This window comes from Narcine bancroftii, chromosome 7, assembly GCF_036971445.1.
Source record: "Narcine bancroftii isolate sNarBan1 chromosome 7, sNarBan1.hap1, whole genome shotgun sequence".
Classification (NCBI taxonomy): domain Eukaryota; kingdom Metazoa; phylum Chordata; class Chondrichthyes; order Torpediniformes; family Narcinidae; genus Narcine; species Narcine bancroftii.
The window spans coordinates 192,723,502-192,743,371 of NC_091475.1; the positions used below are offsets into that span (position 1 = coordinate 192,723,502).

General features: G+C 41.3%; 1 protein-coding gene across 5 annotated transcripts in view; it reads left to right on the top strand.

Annotated features, from left to right (window-relative positions):
- The window catches only part of tsga10 (testis specific, 10), a 124,660-nt gene that overhangs the window by 22,040 nt on the left and 82,750 nt on the right, over positions 1 to 19,870 (top strand). For 2 of the 5 annotated variants that reach the window (XM_069891848.1, XM_069891850.1), the window contains exons 2-5: positions 120 to 242; positions 10,430 to 10,645; positions 16,856 to 16,921; positions 17,289 to 17,421. In XM_069891848.1, coding sequence (XP_069747949.1) covers positions 120 to 242; positions 10,430 to 10,645; positions 16,856 to 16,921; positions 17,289 to 17,421 — 538 coding nt within the window. Of the gene's footprint in view, positions 1 to 119; positions 243 to 10,429; positions 10,646 to 16,708; positions 16,812 to 16,855; positions 16,922 to 17,288; positions 17,422 to 19,870 lie in introns of those variants that run through there. The other 3 variants (XM_069891849.1, XM_069891851.1, XM_069891852.1) reach the window with 3 other exon arrangements.

Sequence of the window (19,870 nt, forward strand, 5' to 3'; positions counted from 1 at the left end):
ATTGCCTTTTAAATTCAATTAAGTTTACTTTTTTCTACAAATGCATGCAACAAGTAAGGATTTGGGTGCACATATACGTTGTGCAATGTACATGACAATAACTTTTTTTTCTTACACAGGAAAAGCTAACAAATGGCATAGACCTCTTGGGTCAGAATTTTGAATCTGAAGTAGCCCTTGAACTCACAGGATATAAATACAAAGCGAGAGATAGTGAAGATAATTTTCAGATAACCTTTCAGGTGATTTAATTTGGAACTTACATGTAACTGGTTTTTTAAAAAAAATGTACAAAATGGCTTAAGCACCTGGTAATTTCAACTCTTTCCATGCATTTTGAATGTGTATCAGATTGTTTTTGTTGACATGCATCTAGTGTTTTCCATGATAAACATTTCATCTACTTTTGGAGATTTGTAACAATTTGCTATTGCCAGCAGATAAACTGTTTTTATTCTTAACATTTATGGGACATGTATTTTGCGGTAAGAAGAATATTAATTGCCCATGCAGGAACACTGGCCTATCTGTGGCCGGCAAGCCAGTAACGTAATTTCCACCGGAAGCAACATAATGACCAGGCCTATATAAAGCAGGGCAAGCCGTCAATAAAGATCGTATCGACTGCACTCTCCTAGTCTTGCCTTCACGCTCTACCATAGCACACGCTACAATATGTTATCGTTGACTTCTGTTTTTATTGCATTTTTTATCCTAGATGACCCCTCTGCCTTTACCTGCCAAGATAGAACTGTGTGCCCATTCTCCTATTTCATAATTTTTTTATTTCATTTTTAATATAATTTTTTCTGTTCTGTACATTTGTAATGTTATCTCAATTTTTAAAATTCCCTAATAATCTATTATTTCTCTTGTAACCCTGTTCTTTGATATTTTTCCAGTTTCATTATATCTTGCTCTAAACTATCCAACTCTGTAGCATATTCTCTCAAGATTTTTTGGTACAGGAAATAATTTGTTAAGTTAAGCTTTAAGCATATCCCATTATTAAAAAGCTATTATCAGTTTAAAAAAAAAGATTGGTTTCACAAAATAGTTCTATCTATCTCTTAATAAACTCACAAAAGTCTTTCCTTTTTAACAGTGTGGCATTCTTGTTTTTCCATTATCACAATAGCGAATAATCTGATAACAGTCTTGCAAAATAGTCCATTTTTACAACTCTACTTTATAACTGGGCAGACATTAAGAACAAATCAATCCTTGTATGTGGATCATGTACCCTTCAGTAGAACGAATAGTCCCTTTCTACTGGGTTAAGTTGTCTCCTTAATATCAATCATATTTAAATTCTTCATAAATGATAGTGTTGCTTTTGCCTTTGTACTGTTCTGGCTGACTTATCCAGTATTGGATCTCGACAGAGATTGAAATTTCCTCCAACCAGTATATTTTGTCTTTCTTCTGCTGTTTTTAAAAAAGATGTCCTTCGTAAAGGCTTCATTGTCATAATTTGGTGCATAGACATTCATAAAAGTCCATGATTCTGCATAAATTTTACAATGTGGCATTACAAATCTTCTGGTTTGGTTAGTCAGTGTCTCTTCCATTATTATTGGTATATTTTTATTAAAATCGCTACTCTTGCTTTTGAGCCAAATGTAGATGATTTTACTTGTGCCACCCATCCTCTTTTTAATTTGGCATGTTCCAATTTAGTAAGATGTGTTTCTTGTAGAAAGACTATACCTGCCTTTTAAAATATTTTAGGTGCGCTGAGACCCGCTTCTTTTTCTCTGGCCTGTTTATCCCATTAACATTAAGATTAACAAATTTTAGCATACTATCCATGTTGATTTTTGTAAGCAAATATTGTTTAACATAAAAACCTTTTCAATTGTTTAAATAATAGTGATCTTTCCCTTTTTTAAAAAAAAACCTCATACAATGCCTCTGCCCTGACAGTAATGTAAACAGAAAACCGCAAAAAAAAAGCTCACAGCATCCTATGAGGAAGAACCACCACCCCGCACACCCGCCCCCCCCCCCCCCCACCCCAATTAGCATCATTTTTTATAGATGCTCCTCTCTGGGTGCCATTCTCCCCCTTAAACTACTTATCCCAAGTTTTACTCTTTTCTGAGCTCTCCATGAACATTTCAATAAAATGTATTTTTAACCAAGATGGTTTAAAAATAATACAAATCCCATTGTAAACATTCTTCAGTCTTTGGCAACCTAGGTCTTTTCATAAACCTCAAAGGAAGTCTTCCACCTCATTCATGGACTTGAAAAATTGCAAATTACCTTCTGCTACTTCAACCTTCAGAGTCATTGAGTATATCATTGAATATTTCAAGTTTTTAGAATGCAATTGTCTTTTTATATTGTCAAGCTCCTTCCTTTGCTTAATCAAAGTAGGACTTAAATTTTTTTTCATGATCAATCTTGGGCAGGCCATTATTTTGCTCAATGCTGCTCCCAGAATTGTCTCCTGTTCCCAGTAACTCAAAAGTGTTACCAGGGCTGGTTGTGGTTGGTGATCGCCTGCTCTCCTAGGTCAGAGGGTCTGGTGAGCCTTTCAAAATGTAACTTTTCCCTGAATTCGTCTTCTCCCAGCACTTGGTTCGAAGAAAAAGGGAGGCGTACATTAGATATAAGAAGCATGGAGTTAAGGAGATGTTTGAAAGATACATTGAATGTAAGAGGAATCTTAAGAGAGGAATTAGGAAAGCTAAAAGAAGGTACGAGAAAACTATGGCAAGCAGGGTGAAAACTAATCCAAAAGAGTTCTACAAATATGTTAATGGTAAGAGGAAAGCTAGAGACAAAATTGGTCCCTTAGAAAATCAGAGCGGAAAACTGTGTGTGGAGCCTAGAGAAATAGGGGAGATATTGAACAGTTTCTTTTCTTTGGTATTCACTAAGGAGAAGGATATTGGGAGATGTGAGATAAAAAAAGCAAATTGGGTAAATATGGGGAATATAGAGATTACAAAAGGTGTAGTTTTAAGGCTTTTGAAGAATATAAAGGTGGATAAGTCTCCGGGACCAGACGGGATCTTCCCCAGGACATTGAGAGAAGTGAGGGAGGAAATAGCAGAGGCTCTGGCGGTAATTTTCCAAATGTCATTAGATATGGGGATAGTGCCGGAGGATTGGCGCATTGCGCATGTGGTTCCGTTATTTAAAAAGGGTTCAAGGAGGAAGCCTGGCAACTATCGGCCTGTAAGTTTGACGTCTGTGGTAGGTAAATTAATGGAGAAAATTCTTAGAGATAGTACTTATAAACATCTGGATAGACAGGGTCTGATCAGGAGCACTCAACATGGATTTGTGGGAGGAAGGTCATGTTTGACCAATCTGATTGAATTTTTTGAAGAGGTGACTAGGAATGTGGATGAGGGTAGCGCAGTGGATGTTGTCTATATGGACTTCAGTAAGGCCTTCGATAAGGTACCACATGGAAGGTTAGTTAGGAAGGTGCAGTCTTAAGATAGTCAAATGGATTGAACATTGTCTGAGAGGGAGAGGTCAGAGAGTGGTAGTGGATAATTGTCTGTCAGGTTGGAGGCCGGTGACCAGTGGTGTGCCTCAAGGATCTGTATTGGGCCCATTGTTGTTCGTTACATACATTAATGATCTAGATGATGTGGTGGTGAATTGGATTAGTAAATATGCAGACGATACTAAGATAGGTGGAATAGTGGATAATGAAGACGGTTTTCAAGGATTGCAGAGGGATTTGGGCTGCTTAGAAAAGTGGGCTGAAAAATGGCAGATGGAATTTAATGCTGATAAGTGTGAGGTGCTTCATTTTGGTAAGAAGAATCAGAATAGGACATATGTGGTAAATGGGAGAGCATTGAGGAATACAGAAGAGCAGAAAGATTTAGGAGTGACGGTACATCGTTCCCTGAAGGTAGAAACTCACGTGAATAGGGTGGTGAAGAAGGCTTTTAGTATGCTGGCCTTTATCAATCATTGCATGGAATATAGGAGTTGGGAGGTGATGTTGAGATTGTATAAGACGTTGGTGCGGCCTAATTTGGAGTTCTGTGTGCAGTTCTGGTCGCCTAATTATAGGAAGGATATAAACAGAGTGGAGAGAATGCAGAGAAGGTTTACCAGAATGTTACCTGGGTTTAAGCATCTAGAGTATAGGGAGAGATTGGACAGATTAAGTCTTTATTCTTTGGAGCGTAAAAGGTTGAGAGGGGATTTGATAGAAGTATTTAAGATTATGAAAGGGATAGACAGAGTGGATGTGGATAGACTATTTCCGTTAAGAGGAGGAAAGATTAAAACAAGAGGACATGAGTTAAGAATTAAGGGGCAGAGGTTTAGAGGTAACATGAGGGGGAACTTCTTTACTCAGAGAGTGGTAGCCGTGTGGATTGATCTTCCGGGAGAAATAGTGGCGGCGGAGTCAATTGTATTATTTAAGAAAAGGTTGGACAGGTATATGGATGAGAAGAAGATGGAGGGTTATGGGCATTGTGCAGGGAGGTGGGACTAGAAAGGGGTGTTTGGTTCGGTGCGGACTAGAAGGGCCTAATGGCCTGTTTCCGTGCTGTAATTGTTATGTTATATGTTATGTTATACTTGTGGGATCAATGTTTCAAAGTTTAGCGAATCTCTTCCCTTGATTCCTTCTTTCAGTCCGATAATTCAAACATTATTTTGTCTGCTAAAATTCTTCATGTGGTCAATCTTGTCCAGCAGATCTTGTCTGTGCAATTCCCATTTCTTCACATCTTTTTCCAAAACTTTTAGCTTATCTTGTGTTTTTTATCAAGCCTACATCTGCTTGGTTTATTCTTTCCATTAAGTCTTCAATTATTTCTTTAATTTCAGTCCTTTCAGTTATGGCTCTTTTTACATTTTTGATGCCTGCAAATCAATTGCTTGTGTTTTCCATTTTTCTCCATGATAATATTTAATTTTTGTCCCGACCACCCCCCCCCCCCCCCTGCCCAGCTCTGCTGGGGTTCACCAGTCCCAAGGCCACTCTTAAACTGCTCACTTCAGGCTTTTGTTCAATATTCCTGGCTGAGTATAAGCTTCTTCTATATTTGTTCTCAGCTGCCTTGGTTTCTTAATTTTAAGATTTTAACTGTCTTTTAGTTACTATTCATGGAGAGCTTGATCAAAACATGTCTAAGTCCTTTGCATGGCCGTGCCCCTTTTCTCCAGAAATTCTTTGGCTGCCCAGGAATATTGCAAATGTTTTCCCAGATGTTTATAAAATAACAACATTTCTGAAAGTATTGTATGAGTAAGTTTTATGAAAATAAATTGTGAAGAATTTAAAATGGTAATCCCTCGTTCTAGATTTTTCAACAAATCTATCAGGACCTCTTAGAACTTTTTCTCCATTTAATTCATCCCTTGTGTTGCCCCGCGCCTCAGGCCGACACAGGAAATGGCCGTCAAATGCAGCAACCAGCAAAGCATCGTGTGGATTGAAATGTCCATTTCCATAGACTGCCGGCAGAGCAGTGAAATTGACCTATCATTGCCAGTGGATCGTAGGGGGCTCAGTTTGGGCCCGGGCATTCGAGGTAACCAATCGCCACTCCCCAATAGTGACATGGCCGAGCTGACTAAACAAGGCAGAGCTGCAACTGAATAAACTCAGTGTCAAATACACTCTACTGGTGTGTGCGTGTATGTCTTTTCCTGCAGATTTGAGCTATAACCGAGAGCTATAACCTAGCTGTAGTTATAGCAACCTTGCTACAATAGTGACCCTGACTGGTCCAAATGGCGCTTTGGACCTGAAGATGGAAGAGCAACCTGCAATCAACGCTGTAGCGTTAAATCTATCTGGTTTCTGGATGTCGCAAGCTGAGGCGCAGTTCGCCATTCGATGGATGTCTGCCAACGACACATGGTCAGCACCCTCTATCTGGACACCGCAGCCCGCATCGTCGACTTCCTCAAGCAGCCTCCAGAAAAAGGAAGGTATGTGGCCATCAAAGAGCTGTTAATCTCCATTTTCAGGCTTTCAAAGCACAAGCATGCTGCCTGACTGTTGCATTACGACGGTTTGGGGGACAGGGCCCCTTCAGCCCCCATGAGCAACATGCTTGCTCTCAACAATGGCCACACCTCCTGCCCGCTGTTCCAGCAGATCTTCTTTGAAAGGGTGCCTAAGGACATCCGGCTGCTCATTGCGGAAGAAGACTTTGATGACCCCAGGAAGGTGGCTGCCCAAGCAGACCTGCTATGGGCAGCGAAGAGGGACACCTGCACTTCACTCGAGCAAGTGACAGCATTGCATCATCAGTGCCGGGCCAGGAAGACCATTGACTGACCATCCGAACGCCATGCTCTAACGGTGAGAAGTACTGTTTCTATCACTGACGGTGGGGTTCTAAGGCCTGTTGATGCCGCTCCCCTTGTGTGTTCCAGGGAAAGACCCAGCCCGTCCATCATTAATGGCTGCGTCGACCAGCCAACTGCATAGCCTACTACTCATTCAAGACTCCCTGTTAGGTTGACATTTCTTAGTGGGCACTGGAGCATAATACAGCATTATTCCTGCCTCAAAGTGGACTGGGAGCTCAGAGCAACATCGGAACATTCGGCACCCACACCATTCCCCTACACTTTGGGGACAGACAGTTCATTTGGAAGTTTAGGATGGCCATGCAACAATCATTACTGGGTGCAGAGTTCCTGGGGCCAATTCATTCGTGGTGGATATCAAGGATCCAGGCTGGTGCACCCACGGACATTTCAGTCATTCTCGCTCAAGGGCAGTGAACTCACCAGCCCCCACCTGTGCTCAGTGAGTACTGCCGACAACGAATTTAGCAGAATTCCTCTCTATCACCATGCTTCACTTCCATTCAGCAGAACCCAAATATGGGGTGAGGCACCAAATTATTACAGAGGGCCATCCACGCCAGGGTGTGGCGTCTCCCCGCGAGAAACTCAACCTCGTCAAGGATGAGTTCGAAAAGATGCAAGAACTTGGCATTGTGCGGAGCTCAGATAGTCCTTGGACCTCTCCTCCCCACATGGTCCTCAAGGCAGTGGGTGGTTGGAGACCTTGTTGAGACTACTGCTGCCTCAACAAGACCACTATACCAGACAGATATCCTGTGCCCCATATCCTAGATTTCACCACTAACCTGCAAGGGGCACGGATATTCTTAAAGGTGGACCTCATCAGGGGCTATCACCAGATCCTGGTACACTCCAAAGACATTCCAAACACTGCCATCATAACCCCCTGTGGATTGTTTGAATTTCTCCACATGTCCTTCATATTAAATATACACAGTTCAGACTTTCCAGAGGCTGATGGATGGAGTGGGTTGGGATCTGCATTTTGCCTTCGTCTACCTCAACGACATTTTAATCACCAGCCACACCCGCACCAAGCATGCCACCCACTTAAAACAATTATTCTCCAGGCTGAATGATTTCGTCCTAATCATCAACCCAGCCAAGTGCCAGTTTGGCTGAGAGACTATTGACTTCCTGTGTCATCGTATTGACCAAAGTGGAGGCAGGCCGTTACCCACTAAGCTGGATGCTATTTTCTCTTTCCCCATGCCATCAACGATGAAGGAACTGCAAGAGTTTGTAGGTATGGTCAACTTTTATCGCCGCTTCATACCTGCAGCTGCTCACATCATGAGCCCATTCTTTCCCCTCATGGCAGGACCCATTAAAAACATACAATGTACCCAGGAGATGACCGAGGCCTTCCAGGCCACCAAAAGCATCCTAACCAATGCCACCCTCCTCATGCACCCACAGACATGCTATGACCGCCCTCACAACAGATGCTTCCAGCACAGTGGTCAGGGGCGTACTTGAGTAACTGGTGAATGGACAATGGCAATCGCTGGCCTTTTTCAGGAAACACCTCAGGCTTCCGGAGCTCAAGTACAGGGCCTTTGATAGAGAACTGTTAGCATTATACCTGGCAATTCAGCACTTTTGTTACTTCCTGAGGGCAAGGAATTTCAAAATTTACACGGACTGCAAAGCCCTGATCTTTGCCTTCAGAAAGGTGTCAGATCCATGGTCAGCCAAGCAACAGCGGCATCTGTCCTACATTTTCAAATTAACAACAGACATTGAACACAGCCGGCAAATCCAATGTGGTGGCCAATGCTCTACCCCTGACATTGACTATGTGGCCCTAGCTGATGCACAGCAAGCAGACCCTGACATTCTGGTGTACTGGGCAGCGCTCATCGGCTTACAACTGGAGGACATCCAGGTCACCCATGGCAATTGCACGCTGCTCTGCGACACCTCACCGTGTAAACCTTGCCCTGTCATTCCAGCTGCATGGAAGAGGCAGGATTTTTACTCTGTCCACAACTTGGCTCACTCCGCCATCAGGACTACAGTCAAAATGGTGGCAAACATGTATGTCTGGCACATCCTCCACAAATAAGTTGCCCTGTGGGCCAGGACTTGTATTCAGTGCCAGTCATAGAAACATAGAATTATAGAAGATAGGAGCAGGAGTAGGTCATTCGACCGAGCCTGCTCCGCCATTCAGTGAGATCATGGCATGCGGGACCTTATCGAAGGCCTTTTGGAAGTCCAGGTACACCACATCCACTGGCTCTCCCCCATCTATTTTACCTGTCACCATCTCAAATCAAAGCTTCACCACAGACATTTGAGCCAACACGTCGTCGCTTCATCCATGTGGACATTGACATAAGTTACCTTCTCACAATGGTCAAACAGATGGCCAGAGGTGGTGCCACTATCAGAGACTTCCACTGAAGCATGGGCTTTATTCGTCACTTGGGTAGTGCATTTCAGGGTCCCTAAACATCTTACATGAGACAGGGGGGCCCAATTCACTTCCAGTCAGTGGACTGCCTTAGCCCACGCCTTGGGGACCCAACTCCACCACAGCATGGCGTATTACCCACAGGCCAACAGGTTGGTGGAGAGGTTCCACAGACACCTTAAGGCAGCCTTAATGGCACGGCTTACCAGACCTAACTGGGCTGACGAACTCCCTCAGATCCTATTAGGTATCCGCATCTAAGGAGGACTTGAGGCATCCTCTGCTGAGTTAGTCTACGGCACACTCCGAGTTATACTGGGCAAATTCATGATGGCTCCTGCGGATTTAGGGGAGCTCCCGGTGACCACGCAAGCGCCTAGGCACCCTGGCCCCCGCTAAACCTAGACTCTACGGCCAACCTTGCACTTGTGTCCCAAAGAACTTTACTGACTGTAAATACGGGTTTGTTTGGTGCGGGGCTCACCGGCCACTTCTACAGCAGCCTTATGAGGGGCCATACTGTGTCCTCTGACACAACGGCTCCACCTTTGTTTTGGACATTAGCGACAGGGAAGGGTCTTTTACAGTTGACCAGTTGAAACTGGCCTACTTGGTCTTTGACCAGCCCATCACTCACCTGACCCCACAGCGCAGGGAATGGCCTCCAATAAACAGTGCCCTGATTGCTGGTTCTGGGTGGGGGTTGGGGGGGGTGTTGTGTAGCTGCCTGTGCCTTGGCCCAACACAGGAAATGGCTGTCGAAAGCATTGTGCCGCCGGCAAAGTGGTGAAACTAGCCAATCACCACTGGTGGATCGCGGGCCTGGGCATCCGAGGTAACCAATTGGCAGCTAGCCCGCTCAAGTCACGCCCCGGAAGTGATGTGGCTGAGCTGACTATAAAAGCAGAGCTGCCACTGAATAAACTCATTGTCGAATACACTCGACTGATGTGTGTGCCTTCTGCGGATTCGAACTACAGCCTTCGGGCTATAACCTAGCTGTAGCCACAGTGACCTCACTACACCCTCATTGTTCATAATTCCACCAGATGCAAACTGAACTTGTCCAACTTAGTCTGCTAAGACTACCACCCCGATTCCATTTGTTAGTCTGGCCAGTACTGTTCACAATTCTGCAGATGAGGTTGGAGCAATGACTACATTTGTGTTGAATTTGACTAATAATAAGTGATAACATTGCTATATTTGCATCCTAGACTTGTGTAAATCATGTACTAGGACATTAGATCATGTTGTCTCTGAGCTTTGCAAAGTCTCACCATTTAGCTGGGACAGTAAACAATATCACATTTTTTGTGTGTGCCAGATCTTTTGCCAATTTAACCTACATCTTTCCATAGCCTGGTTTAGTATGAGCAAATAGCTAAGCAGCAGCAATACGGAATTTAAATGGCTGAAAAGAGTGCTTATTCATAGGGTAGTTAGATTGATGTCATGGATCATTGGGAACATAGTTAATGGTTAAAAAGATAGAACTCCATACTGTGTGGATACGTGTTTGTGGATTGTTGCTAAACAGGCAATGTCGAAATGCAGGAATGGAAGGATTCAAAGGCGACTAAGCGATAGGAAAATAATAAAATCTTAGAAATGTGATGCCTGTTAATTTCTGTATCTTCACTAATTTATCTTTGATATGATCGAGACCTAAGGTTTCATTTTTGATTTCAGATTAACCAGCTTGAGAAAGCAAATTGTACTTTAGGGAAACAAATCCATGGCTTTTTGCAAAGTAAAGATGATATATCACACCAAGTCAAGAAATTGGCAAAGAAGAACCAGAAGCTCCGTGAAGAACTTAATGAAGTAGATCGATTAGCTGAGAAGCTTGAAAAAGATAAAGAATTGGCACTTGCGGTTGCATGTAATGAAATTAAAATCTCTGAGGTGGGTTAGAATTTAAAATTTACCAGCATTACTATGTTCTTAATTTCTTTATCTCATTATCTCATTGACCTGTTACTTTCAAAACAAATCATTGCAATGAAGTATAAAATTGTTTTCTTCTTAATTTATCCAGAAATGGTACGAATCAATGTAGTTATCCACAGTGAATTTGCCTGTAATCCTCCCGAAATCTTGATGTTGTAATCGTAAAAGTTAACAAAGATAGAATTGATCCAACATTTTGATATAAATGTGTCTGTGAAATATTGAGTAATGAGCTGTTGAAGATGTTTCTGCTTCCAGGGGTGGGGTGGGGGAGAAAATGTTTATCCAAATGAGAAATTGAGTCATTTAAGGTTCAGATGGGTCAGAATTTGTCAGGTGTGTCCAAATTAAAAATTTTTATATTTAGACAAACTGCCATCACTCTTTATCTGGGATGCTTTTCTAAAAATCTTGGAAAGCCTAGATCTAATCGTTGACAAAAATTGCATTAATAGTTACTATAGTTTCCCAGTTCCTTAATTCAATGATGGGCCCACAAGCCTGCATTGCTCAACTGTATCCATGTGACCCATTCATCTACTAGCCCTGTATGTTGTTGGAACATAAAGGAAGTAAATGTGCCTGGAGGTGGGAGGGGGGGGGGAAGTCCTAAATCAATACTTTGCCTCAGTGGTTAATAGAGGATCCTTGGCCAAGGTGAGGTCAGAATAGAAATATATGTCGTGTAGCATGTTGAAGTTAAGAAAGAGGAAATGCAGGATCTTCTTAAAATCATTAGGATTGATAAGTCCCCAGGACAGGACGAGATGTACCCCAGGTTTCTACAGGTAGTGAAGGAAGAGATTTCTGGGGTGTTGGCAATTGTCTGTCTTCTCATAGGAGCATAGGAAGTAGGAACAGGAGTAGGTCTATCGAGCCTGCTCCACCATTCAATACGATCATGACTGATCTAATTTATGACCTAACTCCACATCCTCTAATTCCTCTATCATGTAAAAATTTATCTAATCAAATTTTAAATATGTTTAATGAAGCAGCCTCAACCACTTCCCTGGTTAGAGAATTCCAAACATTCACTACTCTCTGGGGAAAAACTATTTTTCCTCATCTCTGTCCTAAATCTACTCCCCAGAATCTTGAGACTGTGTCCTCTTGTTTTAGTTTCCCCGGCCAGCTCAAAAAACCTTCCTACATCTATCCTATCCATACCCTTCATAATCCTATATGTTTCTATAAGATCTCCTCTCATTCTTCTAAACTCGAGCGAATACAATCCTAGACGGTTTAATCTTTAATTATGTCAACCCCTTCATCCCAGGGATCAACCTAGTAAACCTCCTCTGGATCGTCTCCAAAGCCAGTATATCCTTCCTCAAATATGGAGACCAGAACTGGACACAGTACTCCAAGTGCGGTCTCACCAGTACCTTATACAGTTGCAACATTACCTCCCTACTCCTGAATTCAATTCCTCTAGCGATGAAGGCCAACATTCCATTTGCCTTCTTAATAACCTGCTGCACCTGCAACCTAACTTTTTGCGATTCATGCACAAGCACTCCCAAGTCCCTCTGCACATGCTGTAGTTTTTCACCCTTTAAATAATATTCAGCTCTTTTATTTTTCTTGCCAAAGAGGATAACTTCACACTTACTTTGCTCTTCCACTCAATTTGGTGTCATCCGCAAACTTGGCTACACCACATTTTGTCCCCTCCTCCAAGTCATCAATGTAAATGATGAACAGTTGTGGGCCTAACACTGACCCCTGCGGCACCCCACTTACCACTCTCTGCCAAGCTGAAAAACTCCCACTTATCCCGACTCTCTGCCTTCTGTCAGACAACCAATTTTCAATCCAAGCCAATATACTTCCCCAGACTTCACTTTCCTGTAACTTACTGATAAGTCTCTTGTGCGGCACCTTATCAAATGCTTTCTGGAAATCCAAATATACAACATCAACCTGTTCCCCTCTATCCACCGCACCCATTATATCCTCAAAGAATCCCAACAAGTTTGTCAAACAAGATCTTCCCTTTCTAAAACCATGCTGCGTCTGCCTTATTGAACCCTTACGTTCCAAAAGTTTCACTATTTCATCTTTAATGACGGCTTCAAGCATTTTTCCAACTACAGACGTCAAGCTAATTGGCCGATAATTTCCAGTCTTCTGCCTACATCCCTTCTTAAAAAGTGGCGTGACATTTGCTGTCTTCCAGTCTGCCGGGACCTGCCCAGAATCCAAGAAATTTTGGTATATGACCACCAATGCATCAACTATAACTTAGGCCATTTCCTTCAGAACCCTTGGATGCATATCATCAGGACCAGGTGATTTGTCTGGCTTTAGTCCCATTAGTTTCTCCATCACTACTTCCTTTGTAACAACTATTTTATCAAGGACCTCCCCAACATTCGTATCCTTAACTCTGCACTTGGGCACGCTGGACGTGTCTTCCACCGTGAAGACTGACTCAAAATATTTGTTCAATGCCTCGGCCATTTCCTCATTTTTTGATACCAGTTTTCCTTTCTCATCCTCCAAGGGTCCTATGTTATCTCTGGCCACCCTCTTCCATTTTATATATTTATAAAATTTTTTGCTTTCTGTTTTTATATTTTGTGCCAATGTACTTTCATAATCCTTTTTTCCCATTTCTTATTACCTGCTTTGTCACCCCTTGTTGTCTCTTAAAGTTATCCCAATCTTCCAGTTTCCCACTGCTCTTTGCAGCTTTGTACACCTGCGCCTTCAATTTTATACTCTCCTTTATTAGCTTTGTCAACCACGGTTGATTTTTCCCTCCCTTGTTGCCCTTTTTCCTGACCGGAATATATTGCTGATGAGCATTACAAAATATTTCTTTGAAAATCTTCCACTGTTCCTCAACTGTTTCATCAATTAGCCTGTGCTCCCAGTCCACTCAAGCCATGGGGAGATGCCAGAGGATTATTGAATGGGAAATGTGCCCTTATTTTTTTTTTAAAAAAAAGGTAATGGGGAGAATCTTGGGAAATATAGAACAGTGAGTCTTGTGTCAGTGGTAAATAGACTAATGTAGAGGATTCTTGGGGACAGGATTTATGAAAATTTAGAGAATTATAATCTCAGGAATAGTCAGCATGGCTTTGTGAAGGGCAGGTCATGCCTCCAGAGCAGAATTGAGTTTTTTGAAGAGGTAACAAAAGAAATTGATGAAGTTAGGGAAGGAGAGGTGGTAGTTTGGATTTTAGTGAGGCATTTGATAAGGTCTCCCATGGTAGACTTATTAAAAATGAAACATGTATCTGTGATGGTACAGATTCTATCACTAATGTGTATATGTACAGATGGTAGTGTAGGATGACTGTGATTGGCTGAGAGTGTAGCCACACCCACTGGCAGGTCTTAAAGGATTGCTCCTCGCCAGACCAGGTCATTCTGGACTGGTCGACCTACTTGTGATATGCTCCAGTCTTTTAGTTAATAAAAGCCTTGGTTTGGATCAACAAGTCTTTGGTTCTTTCGACGCGCATTACAGTATCATAGCGAGCCAACTAGTTTATCAAGCACAATGATTGCTGGTTGCCAATTCGCAATGGCAGGCCATTTAAGGATTTCCTTGGGAAATGAAAAAGGCAATGTCTTCCTTTGATGCTTATAAAATTATACTTTATCAAATAATGCAATGTCCATTTCTCATTACTTAAAAGAACAATCCCGTCTCTTTTGTTTACAACGCACATGGATTTCCTTTGCTTGTAAACCACAAACCTGTGGGGGCATTATTGTTGACTGAAACACCATAGAGGGTCACCTCTTATATTATGAGATTCAATGGGGGAGAAAAGGGTTTAGAAAATAGCACTAGAGGTGGTTTTCTAGAAGAAGCATCCATCTGTACTCCGGGGGTACTCCATTGGCATTGGAGTGCTAGTTGCCCCCCTGGCACTTTCCCCTGTTGCTGCAGGAAATGACACACTTGAGCACCATCTCCTTCCTCACCTCCATTTGGAGATCCAAACTGTCCTTTTAAAAATATTTTTATTGATATTTTACGATAAAAAGTTGATCAATACAATTATAAAGGTGTGCGACAAGATCAGAAAAAAGTAACAATGGTGGTCACAAGTGCAAGTTCCAAAGCATATTCAAGATAATAAAATAAAATGGAACAGAACAAAATAAAATGATGATTAAAGGATGATTTCTTAAGATACCGCATCTTGGAGATGTCCTCGACAGAGTGAAGTCTGATGCCTGTGATGTTGCAGCTGAGTTAACAAACCCTCTGGAGTTTTTGCTTGTCCTAAGCATTGGCTTCTCTGAGCCAGACGATGATGAAACCAGCCAGAATGCTTTCCATGGTACACCTGTAGAAGCTTTCGAAAGTCTTCGGTGATAAACCGAATCTTCTCAAACACCTCACAAAGTATAGCTGCTGGCAAGCCTTTTTCATGATTGCATCACAAAGGAGGCTTGAGGTGTGGTGAATGTCTGCCAAGCTGCCTGTCTCCCCTCTGGTGAGCCTTGCTGTACTAACATTGGCTGTGCATTATCTCTACTGTTAAGGACACTCCCCTTGGATATAACTGTACATGCATCTATTGTCTTTCATTATTGTACCATGAGTTTCTGCTAATAAAAGCCATGATTATTGTTTGACCACATCATGTTTTTTCAACAATTGGCACTTCATGAGGACAGATCCTCAGAGATGTTAACACTCAGGAATTTGAAGTTCTTGACCTTCTCCACTATTGAACCCTCAGTGAGGACTGGTTCGTGTTCTCCTGACTTTCCCTTGAAGTTGGCAATCATTTTGGTTTTTCTAGTGATAGATGCAAGGTTGTTGGCATGACACTGCCCAGTGAGCTGATTTATCTCCCTCCTGTACACTTCCTCATTGCAAATTGTGATTCTACCGACAATTGTGGTGTCATTCGTAAATTTGTCATGTGCTATCCCATCACGACCACTTGTAAAGTGGAGGAAAAAAATCGATTTTCCATCTGGGTATTCTCCAGGATGGCATTAACATAGACTTCTCTGGTTTCTGCTAGCCTACTCTCGATTCTCCCTCCCTGCTCTTTCCGTTTGTCTTCTTTCTCTTAGCTCTCTTCCCCACCACCAAAACAAAAAAAATTCATGATGGTTTAGGTGCACAATTAGTCCTCATGATCCAATGGATGTGTGCCACCATTCAAAGCATGGTTGATATTTATTTCCTTTTAATCCCATTTTCCAATCTTCTCTCTTCAGATGCCAGCATCCAGTGGAGGTGTTGATGTGCATGAACAGCAGTTGCACATGATATGAGGCTCTTAGTTCATTCTTGAATGTCAGACTTTGAATGAAGTTGCACTTTTAGATTCAAGGAGTACATAAAGTTATCTCCTGGTTATTGTTAATAAGTTCTTGAAGCTTTTCAATGCAGAAGAAGGGAAATGCCAAAATGTTTAATATTCTTCTTGCTTTCCCTGACTGCAGCTGAGAATAGTAGTTACTGGGTGTAGTTTGTAGATGTGACATTTACCACCAAGTTCACCTTTGGTGACTGTACCTTAACAGTTCTCATACCAAATCCAACCTTCCCTTATCGCATTAAAAAGTTATTGTACATGTTATTCATAGTAAGCTTCAGCAAGTTTGGTACGTCTAACTGCAGGGTTGTAGGGAGGAATTGTTGGCGTTTCTGGTCAAAGCACTTCAAGACTGAGAAGGATGAGTCTCAAAGGGTTTTGACTCAATGTTGTCAATGCTGTTCGATTTGGGTTTTTTTCTCTCTAACTCTTGTGTCAACAATATTAGATAAATGGGGTAAGGTGGGAAAAATTACAAATGCACTGAAGTCAAATAAGATTGAGTAATCCATCTATTCCTGAGATCTGAGTTCACAAACTTATTTCATACGCAACAGCTGAATTAACCCAGTTAGAGTTCTGCTCTGTATGGTAATACATTTTTATATGGACATGGTGTGCCTTAAAAGGTAATGAATGTTGCCATAATTATATTGACATCACAATGCACTTTGCATGCATCATAAGGTAAGTAACAGTTTGTATATATTGAATGGTATTTAGTTTTTAGTATATCTTATCTGCATTACAATGCAGGCATCACTTTCTTGAAATATATTGAACAAATGTGACCATTTTACATCCAATTTTAGATGGTACTGTATTGTTGAAGTATAATAATTGAATATCTTTATAATAGATTGAAATTGAAAAGCAAGAGAGGGACATAGTTGTGTTGGAACAAGCCATCGTAAAACTCAGATCAGTAAGTGCTGCTATGGAATTTTGCAGACATAATCAGCTTCAATTTTTGTGTGATTATCTTTTTAACAATATAACCAACAATGTTATACTGAGCTAAAATTTCAATCTAAGCTTGCTTAGTAGTTTAACTAGTCTCTATTTCCAGTTTTTTTTAAAAGAAATGAAGCCATTTGTTAAGAAGTATAAACCATATCAGACAAAGAATTGAGTCTGCATATTAATTGGTCTGACATTTCAAGTTTTATGAATTAGTGGGTTGGAATTGGGCTGGGACTTGAATCAATTAAAAATTCAAATGAATATTAGCAGTCTTGGTATTTGGCTAATATATTAAATACCTGATGTAAAGTTTTCTTCCCTCTCTCTAGGATACAGCAAAATCAAAGCAGCAACTTGAGGAAATTAGAGCAGAATTGCAGGCAAAGAATGAAGGGAGCAATGGGGCGTTAATTCAGATTGAGAATTATCATCATAATAAAGCTGAAAAAGCTTTTGATAAAGGTTCGCTGTAATTTAGAAATATTGATTAAAATGTGTTCGAGCTATCTACTTTAACCCTGAGAGTTTCAATGTAATTTAACACTTCATACATACATTTTGTTGCTTAAACTTACTAGCTGTCTTTATCATTACCGTAGATACTTAAGTAAGCGTCAATTTTTTTGCACCACTTTTTCAGCCCAAAAAAAAGTGGGGGGGGGGGTGGTGAGGTGGAAGATAGGGGTTGACTTTTACACCTGTCAAACTTTTGACCTCGGTAAGTACCTGCTTCGTTCAAGGCATCAGGAGCTTGGATTGCCAGTGGTAAGTACGCGGTTGGGGTATCGGGAACTCAGATGGGCAGACAACTGGGGCATTGGAAGCTCAATGGGCGGGCGACCATGGCAAAGATCCATGCTTGGAAGCTCAAATGGGCAAGCAACTGGATATCGACTTCAGTGGATGGGTGGTGGGAGCGAGGATCCATAGTTGGGAGCTGGGATGGGCAGGTGGCCAGGGCTAGGATCCATGGTCGGGAGTTCAATGGGTGGGGAAAAAGTGCGGGGGGGGGGAAGGGTTTTGATATTTACACAGGCCATACAAAACACCCGATTTTTTTTTAAATCCAAAGAATGGGGGGGGGTCAACTATTATACAGATTGATGATTACACAAGTATGTGTAGTTATGAGATTTCTTAATGTAATGTGAAGATCCAAAGATAGAAATACTGTTGTCTAATTTATGTTATGTGTAGAACTGATTATTTTCAGCCAAAGCAATTTGACCTCACAATGCTGGAATAAGATAAATATTTAAAGTTGACTTCCCTGATGATTGAAATCCTCTGGTGGGGGGCGGTTGGGAAATTAGATTTCATTGGATGACAGCATAATCAGGTTTAGTTTTTGAACCAATGAAGTCAAACAGACTTCCACTTATTGTTGACCTGTTTGGAGACTGAACCATTTGGGCCATAAAACCACGTTAATAAGTTAACGCTTTCAGGAGATAGAAATGGTGTAAAATGCTCCTCAGTGTACTTACTGATGGTTAAAAAGTAGGTAGTGTAAATGGATACATTATAATTATTTTGTTTTATTTCATCTGTGGCTTACTTGATACCACTCTTGCCTCTGAGTCACCTTGAAACATGTACAGAAATCTATGCTGTCAATAGTATCTCGTGGAGTTGCTTATTATGTGGGCATGTTTGACATAAAAGATCCTCTGTCAGTGTCATCAATATTCAATCCTCATTCAAAATCACATTTTTATGAAAAAGGTAACTGTTCATTATCACACATTTACTTATTGATGGTTGCTGTGTCAAGCAATTCCATTTCTATACATCAAAGAACTTTGTGATGTGTAGTTATTCAAGGGGCTGCATAAATACCAATCTCTTGTGCATTGCAGCTTCTGCTAAGAAAATATTCTCAATAACTATTGTGACAGGGTGTTTAGAGGTGGCTTGGGAGGAGTTGCTGGAGCAGCTTGCCCACGCTCAATTTACTTGCCTGCAGGACTTTTGCAGAGTGCTTTTTGCAAGAGGCAACAAAGTATCAACATACAGCTTTCCTGGGAACATGTGATCTTTGCAAATTGGACAGAATAGTTTTGCTCTCAGAGAAGGAGGGTGTGAAAACAGAGGAGACAGATATCAGTTCCAGAAGGACAAAGTTGGCAAACTGGTCAAAGGAGAAGACTGGCAGTCTGAAAGATGACCTGAAAGAAAGAGGATCATCTGGAGAACCCTGAAGGGGGAAAGTTTCATCAGCAAGACTGATTGAGAAGGAATCAGTTACGGATGTCCTGGAAAAGGAATCTCTGAAAACCAGCAAGAACCCTCCTGAGTGGTAACCATTTGCCAGTTAAGCACCAAAGCCTGGTGAACTTTGTTAATGCTAACTTCTGTGCACAGTACAAGAATTGCCTGCAACCTGTGAGATTGGACTGTGATCCAAAGGACTTTTCTAATCTTAAATATAATACTAACCTTCGCTTAGTATTAGAGGGGGGATTAAGTAATTTAGGTAGGTTATGTAAGTAGTTTAAGTAATAAGTTAAAGTTTAATTCTGTTTTCTTGTTCAATTATAATTAAAAACTACTTTTGTTTAAGTAACCTTGTGTTGTGGTGCATATCTATTGCTACTGGTTTTCGGGGTCCTCTGGACTCTGTAACACTATTAATGCAATTAATTTTTAGAGAATCTACTGGGAATAGTTTCCAGGCATCATTAGCTAATGTGTGATGTTCCTTTAAATGTTTTGAGTAGAAAATAATTCAAAATAGTTTGAATATTGTTGATTCATAATGTGAAATGATTTTGATAATGGTGTGTGCTCCTTGAGCTAGCAATCAACATTCTCTGTCAGGTTGTTAACTTTTAGTACAGGGGATTCATTTGTAATAAAACAAATGTTTCTAAATGCATTCATTCCTTAAACATTTTCAAAATGTTGATTA